The sequence below is a fragment of the Tachyglossus aculeatus genome, chromosome 7 (assembly GCF_015852505.1).
Source record: "Tachyglossus aculeatus isolate mTacAcu1 chromosome 7, mTacAcu1.pri, whole genome shotgun sequence".
Classification (NCBI taxonomy): domain Eukaryota; kingdom Metazoa; phylum Chordata; class Mammalia; order Monotremata; family Tachyglossidae; genus Tachyglossus; species Tachyglossus aculeatus.
The window spans coordinates 21,297,976-21,317,655 of NC_052072.1; the positions used below are offsets into that span (position 1 = coordinate 21,297,976).

At 46.6% G+C, this 19,680-nt stretch overlaps 1 protein-coding gene across 1 annotated transcript in view; it reads left to right on the forward strand.

Moving 5' to 3' along the window:
* LAMB3 (laminin subunit beta 3) overlaps positions 1-19,680 on the forward strand; it is a 96,886-nt gene that overhangs the window by 43,043 nt on the left and 34,163 nt on the right. The window contains exons 3-4 of the mRNA XM_038749052.1: positions 414-477; positions 1,665-1,819. Of these exons, the coding sequence (XP_038604980.1) occupies positions 453-477; positions 1,665-1,819 (180 nt within the window). The 5' untranslated portion in view covers positions 414-452. The remainder of the gene's footprint in view (positions 1-413; positions 478-1,664; positions 1,820-19,680) is intronic.

Below are 19,680 nucleotides of genomic sequence, written 5' to 3' on the forward strand. Positions count from 1 at the left end.
AAGGGGGAGGGAGTTCCAGGCCTGAGAGAGGATGTGGGCAAGGGATCGGTGGAAAGACTTGCGAGATAGAGATGCAATGAGTAGCTGGCATCAGAGGAGCAGAGTACTTGGATTGGGTTGTAGTTGGAAATCAGAGACATAAAGTAGGAGGGAGAGAGCTGATTGATTGCCTTAAAGTTGGTAAGGTGTCCTAGTCTCATCCTCTTTGTGCGTCCTGTCCCGAGGGTGGCCTGACACCTCTGGTACTAGGAGATGAGACTGGGCAGAATGATGGGGTCAAAGTTGGGCCCATCCCAGTGACACTGACCTGAGTCAAGCTGGAGGGGGAGTGGCTGGGGACAGGAGAGGACTTAGGCTTCTGGGGGTTCAGTGTTTGAGGTGCCTCACTCATCTACTCCTGCATTCTGCCTCAGGTGAGTCACTCCCCCAGGACATCTCTCCTCCGGCTCAAGATGTGGCCACTCTTTCTGCTGCTAGGTAAGTCCTCCTGGTCTCCCTCCTGGCTCCCACCAAGCTCCGTTGGGGTCAGGGGGCAGGGCTATGTCCTGGGAAGCAGCATGGAAACAGGGAAGGGTAGACAAGGCCACTGGGTGTAACTTCTCACCAGGAGGAAACAGGATTTCCAGTCCCAGAACACCTGGGGAACTCTTCCAGTCAGGTTGACTGGGAAGGTGCTGTCGGAGGGCAGTCTGGAATTAACTTTGCCTAACAGACCCAAATGGAGTATCTTCTTCGGGCTGCTCTACATCTCGTTGCGGGTTGTGAGGCTCTATATATTTGAGCGATGATGTGGTCCATTCTCTTTGCCTGATTGGGCTAACCCTGGACCTTGACTTGGTTTCCACCAAATCATGGCTCTCTAGACTTGTTTCATTCAGCCCTGCAGCAACAAAAAATGTGCCCCCTTCTGAGCTTGGGGAGTCGAGCTGGAAAACACTGGTATCTGCAAGTGAATGATGTGCTTGGAGGATGGTGTGTGGCAGATTTCTTGGCCCCGCAGCCATCTCCCTCTCCCTGAAGCCTGCCCAGTGGCTGCTTCCAGGCTCCTTTGACCTAGAATCACTGTTTCCCTCACCTCCCCATTCCCAGAATGCATCACACCATGGCCTAGTGGATAGAGGCCAGGCCTGGGAGCCATTCATTCAATTCAATTGCATTTATTGAGCACTTACTGTGTGCAAAGCACTGTACTAAGTGCTTAAGGACCTGGGTTCCAATCCCAGCTCTGCCACTTGTCTGCTGTGTGACCTTACACAAGTCACTTATCTTCTCTGTGCTTATAAAATGGTGATTAAGACTGTGAGCCCTATGTGGGACAGAAAATGTGTCCAACCTGATTAGCTTGTATCTACCCTGGCACTTACAACAGTGCCTGACACATAGTAAGTGCTAAACAAATACTATCATCATTATTATTGTTATCACGTGCTGGGCCACTTTGCTCTGGTATTATCTTCTGCCATCGGGAGATAACTCTACTTCTCAAACTACCCTCCGCTGGGTGGGACTGGAATCCATCCCTTTGTCCCACTCCAGGAGTGCATTTTAGTTCTGTGTGGAGGGAGGGGTGTGAGCATCCTTTTAGTCTCTGTGAGGCAGCATTGGCCATCCGGGTCCCTCCTCTGGGCAGAGATGCTGCCAATGTGTGCTCCTTGTGTTTGCAGTGTGGTCGGTCCTCCCTTCCGCTCAGCCGGCCTGCTCCCGTGGGGCCTGCTACCCTCCCGCCGGAGATCTGCTCATTGGAAGGACACAGTTCCTCAGGGCCTCTTCCACCTGTGGCCTGCTCAAGCCGGAGACCTACTGCACCCCGTACGGGGAGGTGAGCGCTGTTTCCATTGATCTCTATCTTTTCAGGTGCTCCTGGGGAGCTGGGCTTGCTAAATCAGGGGCTTTCAGGAGGCCGTGACATTCACCAGTCAATCAGTGGTTGTTTTGAAGCACTTTCTATCGGCTTATTGGATAGAGCATGGGCCTGGGAGTTGGAAATCTCAGCTCTGCCACTTGTCTGCTCTGTGACCTTGGGCAAGTCACTTCCCTTCTCTGGGCCTCAGTGACCTCTTCTGTAAAATCAGGATTAAGAGTGTGAGCCCCATGAAGGACAGGGACTGAGTTCAACCTGACATGGCAGAGCCTGGGCTTGGGAGTCAGAGGATGTTGGTTCTAATCCCCCTCTGCCGCTCGTCTGCTGTGTGACCTGGGACAAGCCACTTATCTTCTCTGTGCCTCGGTTAGCTCATCTGTAATACAGGGATTATGACTTTGAGCCCCATGTGGGACAACCTGATACCTTGTTTTTACCCCAGGGCTTAGAACAGTGCTTGGCACAAAATCAGTGCTTAACAAACACCATCATTATTATTACTATTATTGTCCCAGTGCTTAGAACAGTGTGTGGTACCTGGTAAGTGCTTAATAAGTGCCTTAATTATTACTTACTGTGTGTGAAGCTTTGTACTAAGGGCTTGGGCGAGTACAATAGAGTGTAGACATTTTTCCTGCCCTCAAAGAGTTTTACATGCTAGTGGAGTTGACAGGTATTAAAATAAATTACAAGTAATGAATCGGTAATTGACATTTATTGAGAGGTTACTATGTGCAGAGCACTGTACTAAGCTCTTGGGAGAGTACAAACAACAGATTTAGCAGACACATTCCCTGCCCATAATGAGCCTATGGTCCAGATAGGGAGAGAAGCAGCTTAGTAGAAGGATATGTACATAAAGCTATGGGTATGGCGGGGGTGAATATCTAAGAGCCCAGGGAGTGGAACTGAGTGTCCGGGTGAGGCAACAGGGAAGGAAAACAGGGTGGAGATAAGAGCTTAGTCAGGAAAGGCTTCCTTTTATGGTATTTGTTAAGCATTTATTACGTGTGGAGCAGTATACTAAGCCCTGAGCACTGTTTTAACAGCTGAAGGAGATATAATTTTAGTAGGGTTTTGAAGATGGGAGAGAGGGGGGTCTATTGGATATGTAGGGCGAGGGAGTTCCAGGCAAGAGGGAGGGCATGAGCAAGAGGTTGAGGGTGCTTAGTACAGTGCTTTTTTAAAAAGAATGGTATTTGTTGAGTGTTTATGATGTACCAGAGACTGTACTAAATGTTGGGGTAGATATAAGATAATAAGAATGGATGCACTCCACTGGCCACATGGGACTCACAGTCTTAATCCCCATTTTAAACTCATTTTGGGCAGGGAAAATGTTTGTGAATTCTGTTGTGCTGTACTCTTCTAAGCGCTTAGTACAGTGCTCTGCACATAGTAAACACTCAATAAATATGATTGATTGATTTTACAGATGTGGTAATTGAATCACAGAAAAGTTAAGTGACTTGTCCAAGGTCACACTGCAGATAAGTGGTGGATTGGGAACTAGAACCCAAGTCCTCTGACTCCTAGGTCTGAGCTCTTTCCACTCGGCTACACTGCTTGGCATCTAATAAGCGCTTAGCAAATACCTTTTTTCCTCTTCTCCCACTCTCTTCTGCAACACCCTGACTTACTCCCTGTGTTCATCCCCCCTCCAGGCCCCACAGCACTTACATAATAATAATAATGATGGTATTTGTTAAGCGCTTACTATGTTCAAAGCACTGTTCTAAGCGCTGGGGAGGTTACAAGGTGATCAGTCTGTCCCGGGGGGCTCACAGTTTTAATCCCCATTTTACAGAAGAGGTAACTGAAGCACAGAGAAGTTAAGTGACTTGCCCAAAGTCACCCAGCTGACAGATGGTTGAGTGGCATTTGAACTCATGACCTCCGACTCCAAAACCTGTGCTCTTTTCACTGAGCCATGCTACTTCTCCTACATATCTGTAATTTATTTATTTATATTAATGTCTGTCTCCCTTTCCAGACTGTAAGCTCACTGTAGACAGGGAATGTGTCTGTTTACTGTTGTATTGTACCCTCCCAAGTGCTTAGTACAGTGCTCTGTACACAGTAAGCACTCAATAAATACAATTGAATGAAAGAATGAAATACCATAACTATAAATTATTAAATTATTGTGAAGTGAGAGCAAGGCACAGTGAAGAGGTTGGTTTTAGAAAAGCTAAGTACTTGGGCTCGGTTATATAAGGACAGAGGTGAGACTGAGAGCCATAAAACCAGTGGTTAGTAGTTTCTGCTTGATGTGGAGTTGGATGGGCAACTATCAGAGGCACCTGAGGGAGAGGGAGATGTGTGCAGAATAATTTTTTAGAAAAATGATCCAGGCAGCAGAGAGAAGTATGGACCGGAGAGGGGAGAAGCTGGAGGCAAAGAAGTCAGCGAGGAGGCTGATGGAGTAGTTGAGATGGGAAATTACATGGGTTTGGCATTTGCTAGAAGGAAGAAAAGAGAGATGTTGTGGGGATAGAATGGACAAGACTTTGTGACTGACTGAATATGCAGGTTGAAGGAGAATGATGAGTCATGCATAATATAATAATAATAATAATAATGATGTTGGAATTTAAGCACTTACTATGTGCCAAGCACTGTTCTAAGTGCTAAGGGGGGGAACAAATGTCATCATTATTATTATTAGTATAAGTCACTTCACTTCTCTGGGCCTCAGCTACCTCATCTGTAAAATGGGGATGAAGACTGTGAGCCCCCATGGGGAACTGGGTCTGTGTCCACCCTGATTGGCTTGTATCAAACCCAACGCTTAATACAGTGCCTGGCACATAGTAAGCGCTGAACAAATACCATGTAAAAAATAAAAAGAAAGGCACCTATCCTCCTGCAGGATCTGAGACCTTTAGTCACGGTAAGCAGCATGGCTCAGTGGAAAGAGCCCAGGCTATGGAGTCAGAGGTCATGGGTTCAAAACCCAATTCCACCACTTGTCAGCTGTGTGACTTTGGGCAAGTCACTTAACTTCTCTGCGCCTCAGTTACCTCATCTGTAAAATGGGGATGAAGACAGTGAGCCCCCCGTGGGACAACCTGATCACCTTGTATCCTCCCCAGTGCTTAGAACAGTGCTTTCCACATAGTAAGCGCTTAATAAATGCCATTATTATTATTACAATATAAGGTGATCAGGTTGTCCCACGGGGGGCTCACAGTCTTAATCCCCATTTTACCGATGAGGTAACTGAGGCTCAGAGAAGTAAAGTGACTTGCCCATGGTCACACAGCTGACATGTGGCAGAGCCAGGATTAGAACCCATGACCTTTGACTCCCAAGCCCGTGCTCTTTGCACTGAGCCACTCTGCTTCTCAATATCAAGGTTGTGGGCTTGTGAGACAGGGAGGATGATGCTATTGTGTACAGTAATGGGAAAGTCAGGGGGAGGAGAGAATTTGGGAGGAAGCTGAGAAGTTCAATTTTGGACATACTGAATTAGAGGTGATGGTGGGACATCCAAGTAGAGATATCCTGAAGGCAGGAGGAAATGAGTGACTGTAGAAATACTGTAGAGAGGTTGGGGCTGGAAGGTAGATTTGGTGTAGAGATGGTGGTTGAGTTCGCCAAAGATGGTGAGGCTATCTGAAGAATAGAAGGGGACCCAGAACTGAGCCTTCCGGAACCCTACAGTCTGGGGCTCAGAAGCAGAGGAGGAGCCCATGAAAGAGACTGAAATGAGCAGACAGAGAGCTAAGAGGAGAGCCAGGAGAGGACAGTGTCAGCAAAACCAAGGTTAGATAGTATTTCCAGGAGAAAAGTGTGGTCCAGAGTGTCAAAAGCAGCTGAGAAGTTGAGGAGGATTAGGCTTAATTTGGCAAGAAGGAGGCCACTGGTGAACATAGAGAAGGGAGTTTCCATGGAGTGGAGTGGGTGGAAACTAGATTGCAGAGGATCAAGGAAAGAATTGGAGGAATTGGTGGTCAGAGAGGGAAGAAGGTGCAGGTGTTTTAGTAAGGTGTGAGTGGATAGATTTTCAAAGGACTTTCTCCCCACTGCTAATTGCACAGTGCTTAAGAGGGCTGCTGATAACTCTAACTGGGGTATTTGTTAATCATCAGTGATATTTATTGAGTACTTACAACATGCATACCTTGAGAGAGCACAACAGAATTAGCAGACCTGTTACCTGCCCAAAACCAGAGTGCAATCTAGATGATCTTGTTACCATGCACCAAGAGGTACAGTTAAGTCAGATAGGCACTATTTCTCATGGGGCGCACAGTCTAAAGGGGAGGGAGAACAGATATTTGACCCCCATTTTACAGATGAGCAAACTGAGGCACAGAGCGGTTAAGGGACTTGTCTAAGATCTCAGAGATGGCAAGTAGGAAAATCAGGATTAGAACCCAGGGCTCCTGACTTCCAGTCCTGTGCTCTATCCACTAGGCCATGCTGCTTCCTTGCTTATTCTTATAATTGTGGTATTTTGGTGACTGTGTACCAAACACTGTGCTAAGTCCCGAGATAGATATAAAAATATCAGTGCCTGTTTCACCTGGGGCTCCCAGTCTAAGGGAGAGAGAGAACAGGTATTTAATCCCCATTTTACAGAAGAAGAAACTGAGGCACAGAGAAGTTAAGTGGCCCTCCAAGGTCACACAGCAGGCAAGGGGAAGAGTTGAGTTTATAACTCAGCTTTAATCCCAGCTCCACCTGTGTGACCTTGGGCAAATCACTTAAATTCTCTGTGCTTCAGTTACCTCATCCATAAAATATGGGGATTAAGATTGTGAGCCCCTTGTGGAAAATGGACTATGTCCAACCTGATTATCTTTTATCTACCCCAGCGCTTAGTTCAGTGCCTGACACATAGTATGTACTTAGCAAATACCATGAAAACAAAACAAAACAAAAACCAGGTTCCCTGACTCCTAGGCCTGTGATCTTTCCACTGTGTCACTCTGTCTCTTCCTGGCTTTGAGATTCCTCGGGGTTTGATGGTGGCCCGTCCATAGACAGAAGCAGATCTTGAGATATCTGGAGAACCCACAGCCCCTCCTGAGAGATTTTTCTCTTCTGGCACTGGCCAGCAGGCAGGAGCTGCAGAGAAGGCAAACCCTGGGTGCTGCTTCTAGAGGAAATCAGGCCAACCCTCTTCTTGGGCAGCAGTCATTCCTGGGTCTCCAGGGCCTGAGGGTGGCCCAGACTAGCCAGTGGGCATCTAGCTCTCTAGGCAAGGCAGCAGACTTCCCCTTCCCTGACTCAGCCCTGCCTCTGCCACCCCTTCTTCCAGCAGAGGGCACAGGAAGAAAGTGATGTCCAACCTGGACACTGCCCTTCAGATAAAGGGGAGGGGAGAGGGCAGGCCCAGGGCCCCAGAGAGACCTGGACATCTGCTCTCTCCTCTTTCCCATTCCACCCCCACCTCCCAACTTCTCCTCATCCCTTTCCACCCTATTCCATTCAACCCCACCCCTCTCCTCTGCTCCATATCCCTCTCTACCCCTCTCTGTCCCTCTCTATCCCTCATCCCTTCCCAACTCTCCACACACCTCCCTACCCTGGCCTTCCATCTGGATGAACCTTCCTCTCCCAGTCCGCCTGGACCTCTTGCTTCACAGTCAGTTGGATTCCCGGGCTAATTCTCGAAGGGTCATTCACCTCTGTACACAATAACCCTCCTCCCCAGACCCTGCTTTATTTTTTTCACAAGAGAAGTCTAGACCTTCCTAATCTCTGGGGAAGTAGATTGATTTAACATAAAATAAATCAAAGTAGGTGGCTGAGCTTTCAGAAGCCCAACAGAGGAGACCAATATCAGTTTTCCTGTCCCTCTGTCCTCGACTCACCATCTCACCTGTTCTCCCCTTGAGCCCTCCAAACCAGGGGTGCACAACCAGGGGTTGTGCACAGTCCCTATCCCACGTGGGGCTCAAAGACTCAGTCACCATTTTACAGAAGAGGGAAGTGAGGCCCATAGAAGTGAAGTGACTTGCCCAAGGTCACACAGCAGACAAGCAGCAGAGCTGGGATTAGAAGCCAAGACCTTCTGACTCCCAGGCGTGTGCTTTTTCTACGAGGCCACTCTGCTTCTCTAAAAGCCATTCCCATGTGTTGTGGCATTATTCTCACCCTCCTTACTGACTCTGTAAACTCCCTAGCCCCTCAGCTCCAGCCTCTTACTGGCTGGCTGGGTTAAATTCCATGAAGTAAGAGGCCAGTTGGTCCATGGTGGAAAGAGCATGGGCTTGGGAGTCAGAGGTCAAGGCTTCTAATCCCGTCTCTGCCACTTGTCAGTTGTGTGACTTTGGGCAAGTCACTTCTCTGTGTCTCAGTTACCTCATCTGTAAAATGAGGGTTAAGACTCTGAGCCCCATGTGGGACAACCTGATTATTTTGTATCCCCCTAGCATTTAGAACAGTGCTAGACACATAGTAAGCACTTAACAAATGCCATCATTATTATTATTAGTGCTCTGCAGAAAGATCACAGACAGGATCTTTCTTGTTCCCCCCAGATACCTGGGACATCCCTGAGGTTTTCTCCCATCTCTTCCTTTCTCCTAATGACCCCTTTCTCCCCCTTCCTTTTTTCCTAATCTTCCCCTCCATTTCTTTCCTATTCCTGCCTCTCCAATCCCTCATTCCCTCCTCACTGTTTCCTGCTAGTGTAACTCTGAGCTGACCTTTCCTGGCCTGAGCTTATGCTCAGATGGACAGAAAGTGTGCTCTGGCTTTCAAATACGTACATGTAGGTATTAATAGAGACATATATGTTTAGGATATATTTCTAATAATAGCTGTCAGCATTTCATAATTTAGTATTATCTTTCCCCCATGATACCAGCTGTACTGTTTTCAAACTCTTCCCTGGAGGATTTTGCATCTGTGTTCTGTCTCTGGGTCTCAGGTCCATGTCACAATCTGGCCTCAGGCCTCAGGGCCATGGCCTCTGGGGCCTCCCTACCCGCCTTTTCCACCAGCTTCTCTGACCGTGGTTTTGCTCCCCGACTGCCTCTGGCCCAGTCATTCCATCGCCAGGCTCTGAGAGACCAGTGGGTCCTCTGCTTCTGGCTCAACTCCAGCCCTGGTTCATTGTCTTTCTGGGCCCCTTGGGCTGCTGGGATCACTGGCCTGCTGCCGCCATCTCCAAAGGCCAAGCAGTCAGTCACTTAAACAATCTATGGTATTTACTGAGTGCTTACTGTGTGCAGGACACCGTACCTAGCAATTGGGAGAGTAAAAGAGAGTTTGTAGATCTATTTCCTGACCATAAAGAGTTTGCAGTATAGTCGGGGAGACAGATATTAAATAAATTATGGATATGAACATAAGTGGTATAGGGCTGAGGGAGGAGTGGAATATCAAGGGCTTAAAGAGTAAAGAGCCAAGTGCTTAGGTAACACAGAAGAGAGAAGGAGTAGGGGGAAAGAGGCGGGAAGACCTCTTGGAGGAGATATGATTTTAGTAAGACTGAAGGTGGTGGTCTGCTGTATAGGAAGGGGGGAGGAGGGCAGTTTCAGTCCAGAGGGAGGATGTGGGTGACTGGTCAGTGGCGAAATAGACGAGATTGAGGGACAGTGAATAAATTGGTGTTAGAGGAGTGAAGTGTAAGGATTGGGTAAAAGTAGGTGATCAGAAAGGGTAAGATAGGAAGGGATGAGTTGATCGAGTGCTTTAAAGCATATGGTAAGGAGTTTCTGTTTGCTGTAGAGGTGGATGGGTAATCACTGGAGGTTCTTGAGGAGTGGAGAGACATGCACTGAACTTTTTTTACAAAAACAATGTAAGCATTGATCTAGCAGAGCAAAGTATGGACTGAAGTAGAAAGCGACAGGAGGCAGGAAAGTCAGTGAGAGAGCTTATGCAGTAGTCAAGGCAGGGCTTAGTGAGCACTTATTCTAGGCTAAGCACTTGGGAGAGTACAGTAGAATAGACACAGTCCTTCACCCAAAAGCTTGTAGTCTAGTGGGAGAGACGGACACTAATATAAATTACACATAGAGGAAACAAAAGAGTAAAGGATAAATATGTAAGTGTAGTGGACCTAGGAGTGGGTTGGGTTAGAGGAGTGAAGCATGTAGGCAGAGTTATAATAGGAGAGAGACCCTTGTGGGCCCAGACGGGTCTCGTGTTTCTGTTGTATTTTTCTAAGTGCTTAGTACAGTGGCCTCCACCCGTGAGTGCTCAGAAAGTCCTTTGCTGCTCTTACTAGGACTACTGATGGGTGTTCCCAGGAAGTTGAGAAAACCTTTGCTTTCAGCTGGATTTGGGTGCTTTGGAATACTGTACTTTGTGTTGTTCTGAGATTCTTTGCTGACCACTGGGAAATCAAACAATAACTGAAGCATATAGACTGAATTTCCAGGAGCTTCTGCCTAGGGCAGAGCCTGTTCTGAAGTGATGGAAACCAGGTGTGATTAACCAGGAACAAGTGTCTGTGGGGAGGCAGGAATGTGTTTCTGGGCAATAAAATAATAATAATAATAATAGTATTTGCAAAGAGCCTGGCATAGTGGATAGGGCATAGGCCTGGGAGTCAGAAGGTCATGGCTTCTAATTCAACCTCTGCCACTTGCCTGCTATGTGGCCTTGGGCAAGTCATTTCACTTCTCTGTACCTCAGTTCCTTCATCTGTAAAATGGAGATTGAGACTGTGAGCCCCATGTGGGACAGGGACTGTGTCCAACCTGATTTGCTTGTATCTACCCCAGCGCTTAGTACAGTGCCTGGCCCATAGTAAGCACTCAACAAATACTACAGTTATTATTACTATTATTATTATTATTATTATTTGGTGACAACCATTGTACTAAACACTGGGGTTGATAAGGTACCATTAGATCAGACACAGTCCTGGCCCCACATGGGGCTCCTGGTATCAGTGGCAAGGAGAACAGGTATTTAATCTTCATTTTATAGAGGAGGAAACCAAGGCAGAGAGAAGTGACTTACCCAAGATGATAAAGCAGGAAAGTGGAGGAGTGGGGATTAGAATCCTGGTCCTCTGACTCCCAGTAGTTTCCACTAAGCCACATTGGTTTTTTTGGAAGGCAGTTCCATCTAAAGCAGGGTGATTCTTCCACCCTGTTGTTCTAACCCCACTCCCATCACTCCTGGTGGGAATGAAGACTGAAAGCTGAGGAGACGATATGGCTCAGGGTTCTGGGAAATCAATCGGAGAAGACTTGTTGGAAGAAGTGCTGTTAAAGATGCTGGTGAAAGAGCATAGGTCTGGAAGTCAGAGGACCTGGCTTCTAATCCTACCTTTGCCACATATCTGCGGTGTGACCTGGGGCAAGTCACATAACTTCTCTGCGCCACATTTTCCTCAACTGCAAAACGGGGGTTCAATACCTGTGCTCCCTCCTACCTAGAATGTGAGCCCTGTGAGGAACTTGATCATCTTGTATCTACCCCAGCACTTAGTACTGAGCAAATACCACAACTATTATTAATGTTCCCTTAAGACTATTATTGTTCCCGACTGACTGTAACCTCCTTAGGCAGGCTACCAACTCTGTTATATTGTAGTCTCCCAAGTTCTTACAGCTATGCTCTGTATGCAGTAAGTGCTCAATAAATGCCACTGATTGATTGAAGGAGGAATTTGAATGGGGGGAGGGAGTCCCAAGGCTGGAAAAGAGCATGAGTGAACAGGAGAGACCAGAGTGACGTTTTGCCCAAAGATGTAGAAACCCCCAGGCCTCTCTTAGGGCAAGGGGCAATATTTTGAACATAGATGTGAGCAAAGAAAATTTCTGAAAAGAGAAAGTCACCTGCCCAGATCAATCAATTGTATATATTGAGCACTTACTGTGTGCAGAGTACTATACTAAGCACTGTGAGAGTACAACACAATGAGCTCTGTGGGGGTGGGTGGGGCTTTCAGTTGTTGAATTTATTGTCCATGTTTACCCATCTGCAGTAATGATAGCCTGCGGGAATGCATTCCCTAGGTTAATTATATTCTGGGTAAACCAAAGCTGGTCCTTTTATCAATCAATCAATTGTATTTATTGAGTGCTTACTGTGTGCAGAGCACTGTACTAAGCGCTTGGGAAGTACAAGTTGGCAACATATAGAGACAGTCCCTACCCAATAGTGGGCTCACAGTCTAATAAATGTCTTCACTATCATTATGATGTTCTCTGCCGCCTCACCCGTCAAACGGGGATTGAGACCGGGAGAAGTAAGCGCCCGACGAATGCCGTCGTCGCTGTCATTATGATATTCTCTGCGCCTCACCTGTCGGATGGGGATTGGGACCGTGAGCCCAAGGGGGATGACCCCAGCGCCTCGTCTCCTCCCTGGCACTTGGAACAGCGCTTGGCACATAGTGAGCGCTTTGCAGATACCATTATTATCGTTGTCGTCCTTCTTCTGAATCGATACGAGCGGACAGACCATCGACTGGGGTCGGTCCGTGGCCTGTGGCCCACGGAACACCCTGGCTGCCTTTTGTGGGGTGGGAGAGAGTATTTGAGTACCCCAGTACTGGAAGAGCTACCCTACCCTAACACCCTACTCTTAATTTGTTTATTTCATAGTACTAACTGAGGTATTTGTTAAGTGCTTACTATGTGCCAAGCTCTGTATTAAGACTGAACTCCTTGTCTTCCCTCCCAAACCCTGCCCTCTCCCTGACTTTCCCATCACTGTTGACAGCACTACCATCCTTCCTGTCTCACAAGCCCGCAACCTTGGTGTCATCCTCGACTCCACTCTCTCGTTCACCCCTCACATCCAAGCCGTCACCAAAACCTGATGGTCTCACCTCCACAACATTGCCAAGATCCACCCTTTCCTCTCCATCCAAACCGCTACCCTGCTCATTCAAGCTCTCATCCTATCCTGTCTGGATTACTGTATCAGCCTCCTCTCCAATCTCCCATCCTCCTGTCTTTCCCCACTTCAATCCATACTTCATGCTGCTGCCCGGATTGTCTTTGCCCAGAAACACTCTGGGCATGTTACTCCCCTCCTCAAAAATATCCAGTGGCTACCAATCAACCTACGCATTAGACAAAAACTCCTCACCCTCGGCTTCAAGGCTCTCCGTCACCTTGCCCCCTCCTACCTCACCTCCCTTCTCTCCTTCTACAGCCCAGCCCACACCCTCTGCCGCTAATCTCCTCACTGTGCCTCGTTCTCTCCTGTCCCACCGTCGACACCCTGCCCACGTCATCCCCCTGGCCTGGAATGCCCTCCCTCTGCACATCCACCAAGCTAGCTCTCTTCCTCCCTTCAAGGCCCTACTGAGAGCTCACCTCCTCCAGGAGGCCTTCCCAGACTGAGCCCCCTCTTCCCCCTCTCCATCCCCCCGCCTTACCTCCTTCCCCTCCCCACAGCACCTGTATAAATATATGTATATATGTTTGTACATATTTATTACTCCATTTATTTATTTTATTTTGTTAATATGTTTTGTTTTGTTCTCTTTCTCCCCCTTCTAGACTGTGAGCCCACTGTTGGGTAGGGACCGTCTCTATATGTTGCCAACTTGTACTTCCCAAGAACTTAGTAGAGTGCTCTGCACACAGTAAGCACTCAATAAATACATTTGAATGAATGAAAGCACTGGGATAGATACAAGATTAACAGGTCCCATATGAGGCTCACAGTCGAAGTAGGAGGGAGTAGGATTTAATCCCCATTTTACAGTTGAGGAAACTGAAGCACAGAGAAGTGACTTGTCCAACCCAGCGCTTAGAACAGTGCTTGACACATAGTAAGTGCTTAACAAATACCATTATTATTATACTGCAAGCAATTGCCAGAGCTGGGACTAGAACCTAGGTCCTGTGACTCCAAAGCCCATGCTCTTTTCCCTAGGCCATGTTTTTTTTGTTTGTTTTATGGCATTTGTTAACCACTTACTATTTCTCAAGCACTGTTCCAAGCACTGGGGTAAATACCTGTTTACCAGGTTGGACATAGTCCCTGTCCCACATGGGGCTCACAGTCTAAGTAGGAGGGAGTAGGATTTAATCCCCATTTTACGGTTGAAGAAACTGAGGCACAGGGAAATTAAATGACTTGCCCAAGGTCATACAGCAAGCGATTAGAACCTAACTAGGATTAGAACCTAGTTCCTCTGATACCGAGGCCCGTACTCTTTCCACTAGACCATACTGCTTCTCTAATTGGCTTCCTCTGGCTTTTCTCTGGCACTTTTTTTGTTAGGCAATGAGCCATTTTCTGGCCTGGAGCTCTTCTGGTTCCAGGCCCAGTTTGGAACATGCTCTCCTAATGTGTCTGCCCTAGGTTTTGATGAAATGGTACTTGCCCTCTGTTGGGAAGCTAAGAGGGTGGGAGCAGGATAGAATTTTTATCAGGAATAGATCACCAACCAAGGCCTGAGAATCTGGAGATGTGAAACCCTGAAATGTGTCACTGAGTCTTTGAAACATTCCTCCCTCCCTCCCTCCCTCCTCCCCAGAGCGGAGTGGGACATGTGAAACCCTGAAATTGTATTGTGAGAAAGGTGAGAGAGCTTTGCTTTTATGAGTCCTTGGCTGCCCGGAATGTCCTTGACAGTAGCCAGGCTGCACTTGTCAGGGCTTTAAATAAAAATCTCTCCTGGTTCATCACGAGAATAGGGAGCCGTCTGGCCTGCAGCAGCAGGGACAGGGAACTGTGTGAGGAACCCTGTTCAAATATTTAATATCATTAAAAAAAAGGATGCAGTTGAAAGTGCAATGTGATAATGCTTTTATCTGATCCCCACGACCTTGGTAAAAGGGCTGTGGGTTGGCAGAAAACTGGTGTCTGACCCTAATTAGGCCCGTCCTATTCTTTATCCTCCTCTGCTTCATTAAAGAGTGTTCGTTAAGGGCTCCTGCCTGGTGCTGAGACCCAGACAAAGATCTCTCCTCTAGATGTCATATCCCACCAGCTGTCCAACTCTGCCCTGAAAATATCATAATCATAATCATAATCATAATGGTATTTGTTAAGTGCGTACTATGTGCCAGGCATTACACTAAGTGCCAGGGTGTATACCATGTTTATTGATCTCCTGAAGACTTCTCAGGAGAAGAAACTTCTCCAAAATCTCTGGACATCTTATACTCTACTTCTACCCAATCTGACTCACTGTGGTCAGGAAATGTATCTACCAACTGTACTGTATTGTACTGTACTCCCCTAAGCGTGGCTTAATGGAAAAAGTACGGGCTTTGGAGTCGGAGGTCTTGGGTTCTAATCCCGGCTCCACTGCATCTCAGCTGTGTGACTTTGGGCAAGTCATTTAACTTCTCTGTGCCTCAGTTACCTCATCTGTAAAATGGGATTAAGACTGTGAGCCCCATGTGGCTCACAGAGATACCAGAGATACCAATCTGATTACCTGGTATCTACCCCAGTTCTTAGAACAGTGCTTGGCATATAGTAAATGTGTAACAAATCCCATCATTATTGTTATTATTATTATTATTATTACAGTGCTCTGCATGAAGTAAGCGCTCAATCAGTACCATGGATTGTCTGAGGCAGGCCCAATCCACTTAGACTATTTTATTTCTTTGTATTGATGTCTGTCTCCCCCCCACCCCACCAGGCTGTGAGCTAGTTGAGGGGAGGGATTGCCTCTGTTATTGTTGTTTTGTACTTTCCCAAGCACTTAGTACAGGGCTCTGCACATGGTAAGCACTTAATAAATGTGATTGAATGAATGAATGAATGAATGCTGCCCTGTGGCAGGAGAAGAAAAGGGCATTAAGGGGAGGGGGTGTGCACAGACAGAAATGATTCCTCTCAGGGATCGCATGCTGGAGATGAACTAAACACCATCAAGGATTGAAACAAACCATTTAGTAAAGCATTTTTTTCCTAAAATATTTCCTCTGAAAACTTTCCAGAAGTCATTTGGCCGAGTGAGTCTTTATGTTAGGTAGCTTGGAAGATGAGACCCCTTGGAATAATACTAATAATTAATAATAACAGGGCCTTAACTGACTGAGCTTACTAACTCCACTGTGCTCTCCCAAGCATTTAGCACAGTGCTCTGCTTAGAGTGCTTAATAAATATTGTCAATTGATTTCAAGCCCCAGGCTCAAGATGGGCAAACTAATGATAATAATGATTGTGGAATTTGTTAAGTGCTTACATTGCACCAGGCATTGTTCTAAGTGCTGGGGTAGATACAAGACTATAGAGTTGGACACATTCCCTGGCCACATAGGGTTTACAGTCTTAATCCCCATTTTACAAATGAGGGAACTGAGGCCCAGATAAGTGAAGTGACTTGCCCAAGGTCACACAGCAGACAACTGGTGGAACTGGGATTAGAATCCAACACTGAGTCCCAGGCCTGTGCTCTATCCATTAGACTATGCTGCTTCTGTCTAGCTTGTTGGATTCTCGATCCCCAGGTCATTTCCCTTCATTTTTCTGCCCCTCAGTGCTCACTGGATCTGGGAACCCCTCTCTCCCCTCAGTATCCACATCATTTTGACATCAGAACAGCTTGATTGATTTCTAGAAGATTCCCTGGGAGGGGCAGGGAGCCGGGGAGGGAGGCAGGGAGAGAGTTTGATTTGGAAAACTGGGTAGTGCCAGGTTCCAAAGGGATTCAGGGCCCCTGGTTGCAGAAGCAGAAATGTGTCAGTGATGGGGTCATGACAACTTGGCCAGAGGGAACTATCAGCTCAGGCTGATCTCCAGGATCACATCCATTTTTGGAGAAGGAGAGAAAGACAGAGAGAGAGAGAGGGAGGGAGAGAGAGAGAGAGAGAGAGAGAGAGAGAGAGAGAGAGAGAGAGAGAGAGAGAGAGAGAGAGAGAGAGAGAACGGGGGGGGGAGCAAGAGAGACTGACAGAAAGAGAGAATGAGAATGAATCATCCTCTTCCTAAGGATTTTGAACTATAATAATAGCACTGCACCCTTTATTCACCCCACCTTTAGCCCCACAGCACTTAAGTACATATCTGTAATTTGTTTATTTGTATCAAGCGCTTAGTACAGTGTTTTGCACACAGTAAGTGCTCAAAAAAAATGTTTGAATGAACAAAGTCCCTGTCTAGACTACAAACTCCTTGTGGACAGGGAATGTACTTAGCAACTCTATTAAATTGTGCTCTCCAAAGAAATTAGTACAGTCTCTGCACACAGCTCTCAATAAATACTATTGACTGACTGGTTAATAGTATTTGTTAAGCACTTACCATGTGCCAAGCATATTGTTAAACACCAGGCTAGATACAAGATAATCATATTGGACATAGTCCCCATCCCCATGGGGGTCACAGACCAAGAGGGAAGGAGAACAAGTATTTCATCCCCATTTTACAGAAGAGAAAATGTAGACACAGAGTGGTTATGTGATTAATTTGCCCAAGGTCACACTGCAGGCCAGTGGCAGAGCTGGAGTTAATAATAATAATCACTATGGTATTTGCTAAGTACTTATAATGTACCAAGCACTGTACTAAGCACCAGGGTAGATATGAGATGGTCAGGTTGGACACAGTCCCTGTGCCAAATGGGGCTTACGGTAGGTTGGGTGTTCCTTCATATTAATATGGCTTATATTAAATTGGTTATTTTACTGACTTGAGAGGAAGAGAAATGGGTGGATTTAGAGGAAAAGAGAGAAAGACAGAGGCAAGAAGAGAAGAGAATTGGCAGGTTCATCTCACCTGGTTCTTTGTCCCCAACGACTTCTATTTCAGGGCCTTAAACTGCTTTTGAGCTGACAGCCAGAGCTACTTAAAATACTTGTCTGCTGCCTGTTAGCTTAGAGTTCTCCTAGGGCCAGTCACCCCACCTCAGCCTCCAAGCTATGATGAGCATGGTGGTGGGAGTTAGGGGCAGCGTAGAATCTGAAATCTGAAACCCTTTGGTAGGAGTGGTAAAAGCAGGGTGAGGGAGAGGGCACAGGCAGCTGGGCTCAGCGTGGCCTACTGAAAAGAGCATGGGTCTGGCAGTCAAAGACCCTGGGTTCTAATCCCAGCATTACTATATATTTGCTGTATGACCTTGGGCAGGTCATTTCACTTCTCTGTACTTCAGTTCCCTCATCTGCAAAATGGGACTTCAATACCTGTTCTCCCTCCTACTTGGACTGTGAGCCCCAAGTGAGACCTGATTATCTTATATCTACCCCAGAGTTTAGTACTGTGCTTGGCTCATAATAAGTGCTTAACAACTAATGCAATTATTGTTAATTGTTATTAAATGGTACAGGGGCTCCCTGCAAAAAGTGAAAAGCTCATGTTGTTTTCATCAGTATTACCATGCTCACTGTTACCTTCCTATAACATCTAAGTCCTGGTTTAATTAATTAATTGTGCCAAGTGTTGGGATGGATAGACGTTAATCAAACCAGACACAAGGCTTACAATGAAAGTTAGAAGGAAGATATGTATTTCATTTCCCTTTTACACTTGAGTTCTAATCCTGACTGCCACTTGCTTGCTGTGTGAACTTGGGCAAGTCACTTCACTTCTCTGGATCTCAGTTTCCTAATTTGTAAAACACGGAATCCTGGTCTCTGATCTACTTAGATTATGAGCCTGATCAATCAGTAAATCAATCAGTCAATCAATCAATGTTATTTATTGAGCACTTACTGTGTGCAGAGCACTTTGGAGAGTACAGTACAAAAGAACTGGTAGACATGTTCCTTTACCACAAGGAGTTTATGAGTCTAGAGGGGGAGTCTAGAGGCCTGATGAGGGACAGGAACTGTGTCCAACTTGATAATCTTGTATCTACCCCAGCACTTAGGACAGTGCTTGGCACAGAGTAAGTGCTTAATAAATATTATTATTATTATTTTCATTATTATTAGTATTGCTATTGTTATGAAGTGGAGACACAGAGAAGTTAAATGACTTGCCCAAGGTTACACAATAGGCAAACTATGGAGTTGGGATTAGAATCCAAGTCTTCTGATCCCTACAACTTTGCTCATTTTGCTAATAATAATAATAATATTTGTTAAGCATTTACTATGTGCCAGGCACTGTACTAAATGTTGGGTGGATACTAGTAATCTGAGTTGGACACAGTCCCTATCTCACATGGGTCTCACGGTCTCAATCCTTATTTCATAGAAGTAAGTGACTTGCCCAAGGTTACACAGCAGACAAGTGTCAGAGCTGGGATTAGAACCCATGACCTTCTGACTCCCAGGCCCGTGCTCGATCCACTATACCACAGTGCTTCCCTGTTAGCTAGGCCACCTTCCTTCTCAGTTCTCTAGCTTCTTCCTGCAGTGAGGCTCAAATGGCTTCTCCTTTATTATGGTCAAATCTCAAATAACTGGTGTAAAAGGCATAGGGCAGAGACTGATACATCCAAACAGGGAAGGTGATTTGGGCAGTGGGGAGTAGTAGTCCCTGCATCTCCTTAGCCAAGGTGGAGAAGTGGTTTTGGAATGGGGAGGAGGCCTGGAGATGGCCATTGTTACTGGTTCCCACAGCCGCCTCAGTGGGAGAAAATACTGGGAGAAGTGGGTCACAGTCGGAAGCCGAGAAATCTGCTGTGTGGAATGCCCACTTCTCTTAGCTGACAGTTAGCTGCAAAGGTAGGGGCTTTAACCTGCCTCCTCCTCCACTTTCCTATTTTCCACCCCATCCCCACCCCTCCATTCCCTGGTTCCCTGGGAGAGATGGGGAAACCTTTGGGGAGGGAGGGGCTGTGTTTCACCAGGAGGCTAAAATGGGAAGCTGCTTGGAGAAAGACCCCCTTGCCTAGATATCTTAACATGCAGGAACGCCAGAATGTCAGGCAAGTCGTGTGTCCCCCCACCCCCACCCCCTGCAACTACAGAAATGGCAGTTTCCTCATCAGAGGGCGGCTCTCTCTTGCCAGTTATCAGCTCGGCTCTTGGCT